The 10,566-nt window shown below is 39.1% G+C and overlaps 1 protein-coding gene across 1 annotated transcript; it reads right to left on the reverse strand.

Annotated features, from left to right (window-relative positions):
* Positions 1-111: 111 nt before the first annotated feature.
* park7 (parkinson protein 7) lies at positions 112-8,023 on the reverse strand. Its single transcript, XM_004548578.6, has 6 exons — positions 7,814-8,023; positions 7,204-7,305; positions 7,006-7,065; positions 3,396-3,465; positions 949-1,035; positions 112-570 (listed from the first exon to the last, which is right to left on the reverse strand). Exons 1-6 carry the CDS (start codon positions 7,901-7,903, stop codon positions 410-412), a joined length of 570 nt encoding a protein of 189 aa, XP_004548635.1. The 5' UTR covers positions 7,904-8,023; the 3' UTR covers positions 112-409.
* Positions 8,024-10,566: the final 2,543 nt, after the last annotated feature.

Genomic DNA, 10,566 nt, shown 5'->3' on the forward strand with positions numbered 1-10,566 from the left:
AATACATTACATTATGCAGCCTATATTTAGGTGTCAACATGCACTGCAGGCATGTGAAATCTACAGAGTGACCTCCAGTATTAATAAACAATGGAATAACAAGAGCAGAGATTCATCACACTTGTCCTTTAATGACAGGCATTGCCATACAGCAGTCAAAATAACAGGGAAGCAGTTAGTGGAAATTAGCTACAATATAACAGTGATTATTATCCATATTGTTTCAGTGTCATTGGCAACTTATGAAAGGCAGAGGAAGACAATAACCTTTCGCAACAGAATGTTTTCTCAATAGCAAGTCCTGAATCTCGATGCCAGCTATAATGGATTAGCAGTCTCAGCACTGTCAGACTTTTATAGGGGGGAGGGGCTGTGTTGTTTGCAGTCTTGCAAGAAAACATAGCTACAGTCAGTCTTTCATAATAAGAGGAGTCTTGATTTGAGCTGCAACCTCAGCCCCCATAAGTTCCTCTACAATCGTCAGGGCAAACTCAAAACTCGTTCCTGGCCCACGGCTGGTGATGTAATGTCCATCCTTCTGTACTCGAGCCTCTGAATATTTATAGTGGTCTAAAAAAAGAAAGAGCAACACCATAAGGATTATGACAATATGACAGCTTTGAGCGACAAACCGAAAGTCACACATGTCATGATGTTACAGTGAACTATGAGAATGTAGACATGGTCACAATTTCAGCCATTTCTAGTATGTTCTGTCAAATTCTTGTATTGCTTTTCACCTCTGAGTGGTGTGCTCTTCTACTGCAGAGTGACACGATTCTCTATAGGCAAGAAAGCGCTAGTATAGCACCATCTGCTGCCCTTTACAAATACACACACCTCCTCCTGTTCTCTTCTGAGTTTCAGCACTAAATATCAAAAGCCTTTAGCAGTACATGAAGTCACAGGTTTCTGTTTTTGTTGTTTTTGGGTTTGTTTGTTTTTTACCTCCAGCCATCATCTTCTCCTTCATGGCAGGATGTGTAGTCACTGTGCTGCCGAAGCCAATGCCATGTGCCAGAAGAGCAGTGGGACCTGCAGAAGGGCAAAGCTGTGTAAGGTTCATTTAACAGCTTCCTGTTAGAAAGTGACACTAAAGAGCGTGTTCAGCTGCTTGTGTCGGTCTTCGTTTTCATCTTTATGCAGTTCAAAGAACTCAGAGTCAAGAGTAAACTAAGCAAAAGGCTGCATCCTCAAACCGGCCCTTTCAAACTCAATGGAAAATGTTTACAGCAACAAGAAAATGCAAATACACAACATGATGCATTTTACCTTATGGATTTCAGTTGCTAAATCAATGACAGACTTGCAAAGTATGCGATTATAACACTGTGTCCCAAAGGTATCCTTAACTGTACCATTTTTCTAAGTATATCTACATATAGTATATGGTTTCAGCCTCTCGCCAAAGACTTTGAGCCACATTGAGAAGAGAGGTAGGAGAAAGAAAGACATTGACTGCTGCTGCATTAACTTTGGTAATGCCCTACCACTGCAGTGAGCTCATCCAAAAACTGTTAATAAATAGAAAGTTATTGATTATGCTCCTTGGCTGCCTTCCCATGCAGTCTAAAGATTGCACTTCTCCCTGGCACAACAGCAGTCTGCCAGTTAGAGCCAAGCTACTCCTGTTACACACAGTCCCCACCCAGAGGACAGCAGTCTGTGTCTCAGAAGGTCTCTCTCTCCCAGGAACCGCAAGGCAGAGAAAAGTGTGAGGATTATGATGGCTGTTTTATAAATTGTGTATTTATATTTGGGGACCTCTCTTACATCCATGTGTCACTTATTAGCTCAAAATAGAAGTATATATATAAGATACATTTGTCCTGTTTCTTTTGTTTGGTGCATTATTACTCCAATTTTCAATCAAGTCTTTTTTTTATTTTTATTAATTAACTTTTTTTCATGTGTCAGGATAATAACTGGCAGTTTCATTAAACTGTATATTCCTGTGAGGATTTCAGTCATTTCTAGGACACCCTTCAATCCACTTTGCCGCATTGGTCCCCTGTTCCCGTTCGAATTGTCCTTCCTGCGTCCTTTCATCTGTCAAAGAAAATGTCACCTCTTCTGGGTGCACTTGGGGGACACTTCTTAATCAAAACCTCACCCTTTGTGAATGGGGTTTGCAAATTTCCATAAATTAATGGAGCAGGATATTTATAATTGGTGTATATTTTTCAAGATCTGGATGAGATGCATCCTCTTTTTAGGCTAAATCCACTTACTAAAATGTTCAGAAATGACGTGTGAACCTACCAAACCTCCATCATTTCCTAATCCCATTTGCCAGTACAAAACTAACTTGATGAACCTAAAACCAGAGTATCTTTGTAGATGAGAATTTTTTTATTATTAATTTTTGTCGTCAACTGTTTTGATATATTTTGGAAAAGTGTGCGCATTATTATTTTTTTGTTCAACTACACCATAGCACAATGATCACATTTATGACCACAACATCTTACAAACCCTGCAATCAGTATGTGTCTGTATGTATCTGTTTCCATCACTCTTGAACCTTCCTTGGCTCCTCCAACAACAACAACACTTTCTTTTTGCCATGTAAAAATGCCAAAGTTAAGGCCATTACAAAATGAGCGTGATGCCAAAAGACAACAAAATTCAACATTTTTCAGAAGCAAATTTGCAAATACTTCATCCTCAAAAAACACACTGTGAAAAAACTGAGGTCAGCGTCAACCGATGATAAGCTGTTCCCGATGTTTCTAAATAAGAAAAGTAAGAAACCGATACTGGTTTCATCCACTTCTCAATACAAGTCAGCAGCAGGGAGAATTTCATGGTTTGACCCAGAGCAGCGTTTAACTGCATGTCTGAGGTAAAATCATCTTATTTCACTATTTCCATATCATTGTGTATTCAATACCAGTGGACATTTTGAGCTGTGTTTGCATTTGTTTACAAATGCATTGTTCTGATTAATCATATCAGTTTATTCACACACAAAAATTGGAAGAAATCTTATGGAAGAAAATAAATGCTGCAAATTTAGCCAGCCAAATTACACGGTCCATATAAACAGCTGTATTAAGAATACATGAGTCTGAAGAATATTTTTAATGCACAAAATATGTGCACGAATTGCATAATCCGCAATTTAAGAAGAATTCTCTCTTTGCCTTTTTTGGATTGAGGCGTTTTCCTTATGGAAAACAGCTTTTCAATGTTAAGATTAGACTTTAAACCAATCAATCTAAAGGCAGCACCAGTCTGTGTGATCAACATTTAATTTTTATTGATTATCTAAAGTAAAACATTTGCTTATTGCCTGTTGAAGCTTTAACCCACAGAGAGTGACCTCAACTCAAGGTTGGTCCTGTGTAATTATGTAATTATGACTTTGTTGTTGTTGTTTCCACAAACTGTACCTGCACAGATGGCTGCAATCAGGCCTTTTCTGCCATCTTGATCTTTCAGCACCTCCTTCACAGCAGGAGACTGCAAGAGAGAGTAAAAACCAGATGCACAGTGAGTCATTTGCAGTCCATGTGGTTCCACTGAGTATATGCTGACTTTATTATAATCACTGAGATAAGCTGACAATATTTAAAAAACACTCGACACACACAGAGCTACCCAGCAAAAATAAAAACGAATAATATAATGCACCCATCAGATAAATATGACTCGTATATCAAAACTCATATTGTGCATTAAATTTCTTTTTTTTTTAAAAAGACAGAATCTGTCAATTTCTTGGCCATTTTCTCATCAAATTCTAAAGCCTAAAATGTGTGTGTGTTGTTGTTGTTGTTGTTTTTTTAAATATAAAATCACTTAAAAGAAGAAAAACACAATCACAACAAATTCCTATCTTGACTCAAGGCTTATTCATCTTCCATTTATCCAATCTACAGAGCTATTTTTGCTTTTCATGATTACAGAGAGGCTGTAGCTGATCCCACCACACACTGGACAGATATCTAAAATCTGAACCAGAGCATAAATTCAATAGACTCGTCCATTAAAAATCCTTGATATAGTGTAAACTAATGTGGTTATTTACCATATTATTTATACAATACAAATACAAAATCTTGTAATATATGCTTCACTGAGTATTTACAAGAACAGTAAAAATATGGATCTCTTTAATCTATTTAAATCTATTTCATTGGCACATTGGACAAGCAGTTAATACAAAAAAAACCAAATTCTTCTGATATAACAATATAAATGCAAACACCAACTGATGCTCTCCACATCCAGCTGGATGGGATAACATGAAACCTGAACACATCTGAAACACACATGGTTCAGTTCATACTATACAAGATCGATGAAGGCCAGCGTATTACACGGATGAGTATTCAGGAGGAAAAAATTGCCATTTCATCACAGAATGACAACAATCTCTAACAGAATTCAGGAAACATAAGTAATGCAGCTCACTGTGAGTTACATTACTTGTCTTTAGTGACTTACAAAAAAGGACACTAGTGACATTTCTGATGATACAGAAAAAAAAAACATTTTATTGATGTCGACAGCTCAAAGGCAGCAGCATTTATAAGTATAAGTAACTCAAGGGCATTTCCCATCCTCCTTTTCTGGTGACCTAATCTGAAGTGTGATTCTACTGAAACAAGGTGCCAGCAGCAGCAACAGCAGTAACACACCATGAGTCAATTATAAGCACAAATGTAGCCTCGGTACTGTTTTCTCTGGAAATTTTAAGTAAAGTTTAATATGCCTGCTTCACACTTTAGTTTCACAACAACTACCTTAGCCATGAAACTCTTCAAGAGCTCTACAATACTGTCACATAATCAAACTGAAGAATACTTCTGCCTGGGCTTTTCCACCACATAACCACATCAGTAAATTCCAATCAACGTTTTCTCTTCCTGTCATATGAAGCGCAGTTAGTGATGCTTGGTTGAGTCATTAATTTACTTTTGAGTCACAACATCACCTGGTATATACCACACTGGAGTGGTTAAGTGGTGAAACATGCTTATTGTTTCCACCTTTGGGGGGAACAAAATTCTTTGTGCATATTTTCTAAAGTATTGAGCTTTTTTGAAGGTTACTTTTTGAAGTGAGCTTTTTTTTTTTTTTTTTTGAAAAAGTTCCCTTTTTAGGAATTAAATCTTCATTAGTGGCTGACATGGGGCTCCTGCTCTCAGAAAATGCCTAGTCTTTCTGACGTGTATGCTATGGAACACAAAGGCATGGCATTGCTAATAGCACTGATGTCATGCTTTGACGCTGACATAACTCACATAAAATTTACACTAGTGTTATTGCAGATGATATGATATGGCACAGCCCTGCCATGTTCTGGAGACATTTTTGATGCTGGTATGGAGATGCATGGCCTAAGTGCAACCAATTTCTCAATGGTGTGACTAAAAAAAATCCTAGGTCGCAATAGTGCAACCAGCCATTCAAGTAAAAAAGAAACATCTCCGCAACTGTGAAAGTCTCCGTGTGGTCAACAACAGATACACGTTATGCCCATATGGTGGTCTAAACCAATCAGAGATAGTCAAGGGTGGGACCCCTCTGATTGGCCGTGGTAAAGATATTCCTGTAGGCCTACGTGTGTATGTTTGAAAGTGCAGGCGGATAGAGAGACGTGAGTAGCCTAGGTCTGATAGAAGTAGTAGATGTAGCTGTGGGTAATGAGAAAAGATGAAAAGAACGATTGAAAACTTTCTTGTTAAGCTAAGGCCTGATCCATTCGAAACTGATAGCCAGTGCTCTGACAAAGAGCCATCAACCTCTCAGGTTGTGTCTAACACTGGTCTGGAGATGGCATCAGATAATGAGCCACATATGAGCGACTCTGAGCCAGAGCCCACTGAAAGTCAAAGGGGGAAAGTGTATAGATTTCGAAGAGAATGGCTTGACCAGTTTCCCTGACTAAGATACAGTAAGGCTGACAACATGATGCACTGCATTTACTGTGGTGTAGTGGCGGGCCCTGCATTTACTTGGTATCAGATCAATACCAGAATTTGCAGTATAACAGAACACTACTCTGTGTTGAATGAGAGAAGAAGTTGGCAGGACAATTCCTAGCCACTTTTCTACATGTGAGTCACTTCCTTGTTTGCACACATTTTTGTTGCCACCTCTTGTGAACATCAGGTAGACCTTTTAAATAATATCCTAAATATCCTTCAAACTGTGAGTCAGTACTAGGCTTGCTGTGTGCTCATTCTAAACGCCGTGTGTGTTAGTTCCCCTGTTCCCCAATTAGCGTCTAACCGGCAAAAATAATCGTCCTACCGCTGCCAAATATTTGCAATTTTAGTAAAAAAATGTTATTGTGATACTATGAAAACAAGATAACATTTCTTGCACATGCATATAGCTAAAAAGAAGCAACAGCATTTCTTTGGATACAATTATCGATTTACAAATCTAGAATGGTCCCAATACTGGAATTTTGGCACCGCAGCAGAGAACTTAAATCCACGAAGGTGGTGATATCAATATGAAACTTAATCTGACAAGGTGGTATTAATTGAGGACCCAAGTGTGTGAGCTAACAGAAAGAGCGTATGCGTTTAACAGTGGATTTATACATGTGCATTAAATCTATGCCATAAGTACGCAGTGACCTGAAAGAATGTACAAAGAACTTGAAAAACCCGAGGGGAAAATATGTTTGCCTATGAAAAAAAACAATAACAACAACATAACAAGATTTTACTTGTTTCTTTTGTCACTGGCACCACATATAAAACACCAGGACACAATCACAAGACAATAAAACACATGATGCACCACACACAAGCAGAACCATTTGTGTAGGTTACATCATAGACTATACAGAAGATTCAGTTTAGACATCTTAATCAAACATAAGACTGATGAACCTTTAGAAACAAATTGTTTCACACTTTTCACTGTCAGTTATTTAGTCCTAATGTTTAGGCAAATTCAAGCATTTTAACTTGTTTTTAATTCTTAAGTCATTTCCAAAAAAAAATTTAACTGTAAAAACTGACCCTCTCCCCATCTCACCTCTGCCAGATTCTGGGCTCCTGGCATTCCTCCTGGTAGCAGGACCACATCATAAGGGCCCTAGAGGGGGGGGGAGAACCATCAACACTAACATTTTTCCAATAATAAAGACATACAAGCATATAATATAAGCATTGTAAATAACGCTTTTTTTCCCCTTCTTGTATGTAATGTTAGCAGGTAGTTGCTGAGCCTCACCTGTTTCCTCGCCTCCTCCAGACTGGCATCAGGACAAATGACAACGTTTCTGCTACACTGGACTGGTTCTTTGCCCGTAAGACCAGCTACCGTCACTGCTATCTACATGTATGGGCAGTAAAAGAAAAAAACAACAACAACAGTGCATCATTATCCTGATGGTTCAATGTGGCATTTTGTCTTCACTGGCTGACGTAGACTTTTATTTTGAAAGATATCAAATGGCGGAGATGTGCAACGACGCTGGACTTTGACATTTAACTTGGCCTCTGTCTGCACTCACTAGTAAGGTTATGAGTCCGTCAACCATTAGCAGACAACCCCAAAATAGCTGACTGAACACTTAGCTTATGCGCTTAAATAACCTGGAATATGCAAAGGGGAAAAATTGCTAAGTTAGATCGACAGTGTTAGCAAGCGTTAACTTTAGCACATGATAAGTGCGTATGTAACCCTTATCAAGATATCAGGCTGTTATAACAGTCTTCACAGGCTGATATCTTAACAATGCTGCCACCAATACTGTTGTGAGTCGACTGAAGCGGGGTCTAATTTTTATGGCCGCTAACAGGCTAATTTGCTAAATGCTAACATATAGCATGTTACAAACCCCAGCTCTGCGCATAATATCCACGGGAATAACAGTTTCCATCTCCTCTGCGCCTTTAGACAGGATTACTAACGCCCTCTTTCCTGCCATGTTAGCTTGCAGCTCTGTACTGCTAGGTGCAAAGACGCTAACTTCTGTTTCCAACTTCCAGAAGCAACCTGCACGCGCTGCGAGTTTGACAAGAGGGTTGCCAGACTGCGCGACACTATCCCCCTTCCTAGACTGCGGTCCGTGCCTATTCTACTCGCACCTGCAAGTATGTGAATTAAAAAAGTAAAGTAGTTACTTTTGAAAATAGATTCTTTTATTGTTAGTAGGATTTTGCAAACAAATATATTTTGCACAAGAACAGGACCTGCATAGCATGTCACTGTACCACTCCAGCGCATAACAGCAGGGTGCAAGACGCTAGCAGACAGGGCATACATAACAAAGAGGCTGGCATAGTGTACAGGAACATCTGTGCTCAGTATGGCCTGCAAGTCCTGAGGTCGAAATGCTGTACGCCCCCTCGAGTGGTTGAGAATGAGCAAGTTGAGATCCTGTGGGACTTCTAGATACAGATGGACAAACTAGTGATGGACATAACCAATCGGACATAGTCGCGGTAGACAAGCAGAGGGAGACATCTGTAGTGAAAGATGTAGCCGTAGCAAGATAGATCTCAATTCTCATCCCTATTTATTGTTGCATCATTTTTGCAGGGCAAGTCAGTGAAACCTTAAAATCAATGATGGATGGAGCTCTTGGAAAGCATGATGACCGGGAGATCAGATCACTGGCGAGTGTTTGTTCTTTGCCCCTACTATCTTAGTGCAGTAATGCTTCCTTTCACAGTGCTTCCGGTGGCTCATAACATCCGATCACAGTAAGCCAAGATCACACAGCTTATCCAACAAATCATCATTCCAGCTGCTTGTTATACTATTTCTATGCCTTGGCAGGGTCTGATGGTCTCTACTATGCTGATTTAAGCCAGATTTGAAACACAAGTATTTATATCTCAAGGCTGTTTAACAAAAACAGCATTGTCTTCTGCTGCAGCTGTATCTAATGGTGTTTAATAACAGCCAATGCACTCTTTCTTCCAGTAGGTGGAAGCATTAACCAAAGATTCAAGAAGGATGTAGAAGAATGTATGAGAAAGAATCAATGCAACACTAAACTTTTTTTTAAGAAAATGTCTCATTAGTTCAGTTAATGTCAGGCTCATTGCAGATTAAAACGAGCAGCTCAACAGGTCAATTAACTAAAGTAATGAATTGTTTTAAAAAACATCTCCAGGCATGAGGTCTCAAAAGTCACAAAGTTCTTCAAGATCTGCCTGAGAACTTATTTCTGCACTAAACTCTTAAGACAGTTATGGAATCATATTCCAGTGTAAATCCTAGACCTAATGTCTGGGGCTTTAGTGTGCAGGCACACATCCTAGTTAATGTGCCTCTGTGCATTCTGCTGCTGAGATTCACTTTCGTATTTGTGAGACAAACTAGAGCCCAGTGAAACGGCGGATTAGACAAAAGCGTAGGGGGTGCTGGCAGCAGGTTGTTTATTGCGTGCCTGTGAGTGAATTCAAGAAGCAGCGGTGATTACCAACATATGCAGCTGGGGATCAACTGAACCAGGCCCACGGTGGCACTCGAGCTAATTTCCATACATTAATTCACTTATGTACATTTACTAATTCCCATCAGCATGCAATCATAAAGTGCATGATGACACCAAGGAAATGTTTCAGAGTGACTTGTGACGCAGTTGTAAGTATGACGCTGAAAACAAAGGGTCTGACTAACAACAGATGCACAGAATTATACAACTGTTTGTACGTATTTTTCATCTGAAAACAAAGCACAGGAAAGAGTAAAATGAGATTATAGTGCGAGGTTGACCACTTTCCCTTGGCGTCAAACTTTAAACTTTAACTTTAAACTACTAAAACCATTACTTCATACCAAAACCATTGATCGCCTGGGTAGTCTGATAAAGATTAATGGCATGCTTGTTTGACCTGCATTGTTATCCAAAACTACCAGAAACTAAAAAACGAGCTGAACTGTGATGCTGACACGTTCATTAGTATAAGCTTATTCTTTTCATATGCTTATACACTGTCCTTCCAATACCAATACAAGAAACAAGGAGAACATGGCCAACTTTTAATAAAGTTAGAGCGGCCAGCTTTTTAGCTAATTTTATCATCTCTAATAGGTTTCTATGGGAAGTTAATAAATTGGTGTTTTCACTGGACTTTTTTTTTGATTAACTAACATAACTAACATGCATGCTTGCATGCTACTGAAACATTGAGGCTGTAAGTCAAAGCATATATAGTTTGCTGGAAATTAATAAAAAAAATATGCACAGAGTCACACATTTGGCATATCATTCCCGGTGTATGGTATATTTCTATATTCTGCCTTTTGTGAAATATCAAATTGGCCCGTGGTTTAAAAGCAAGACTCATCAATGGATTCTTTGGCATGTTATTATGTCTCTGGTGCTCCCTTGTGCCTGCATCACCAGGCCCTGCTCTGCTCTGCTTTATCTGGCCCTTCACAGAGGTCTGCTCGAAAACCTGAAGGGCTTCTGGAATCAAACCTCCGGGGAGACGAGAATACAGAAACATTTTTTTTTTCATAAGACGGGTACAGAGCAAAAAGAAAATCCTCAAACTGAAATGAGGGAATTCCACAAATTACCGTTTGTCGCAAAGTAATCCTGTTACTATTGCAAAGAATATGAAACGGTGTAAA

The sequence above is a fragment of the Maylandia zebra genome, linkage group LG5 (assembly GCF_041146795.1).
Source record: "Maylandia zebra isolate NMK-2024a linkage group LG5, Mzebra_GT3a, whole genome shotgun sequence".
Taxonomy (NCBI): Eukaryota; Metazoa; Chordata; class Actinopteri; order Cichliformes; family Cichlidae; genus Maylandia; species Maylandia zebra.

Coding starts and splice junctions, on each gene's coding strand:
- park7 (XM_004548578.6), bottom strand. CDS start 7,903: ATGGCAGGAAAGAGGGCGTTAGTAATCCTGTCTAAAGGCGCAGAGGAG. Junction 7,066..7,203: donor TGGAGGAGGCGAGGAAACAG/GTGAGGCTCAGC, acceptor CCCCCCCTCTAG/GGCCCTTATGATGTGGTCCT. Junction 571..948: donor GGAGAAGATGATGGCTGGAG/GTAAAAAACAAA, acceptor TTCTTTTTTTAG/ACCACTATAAATATTCAGAG.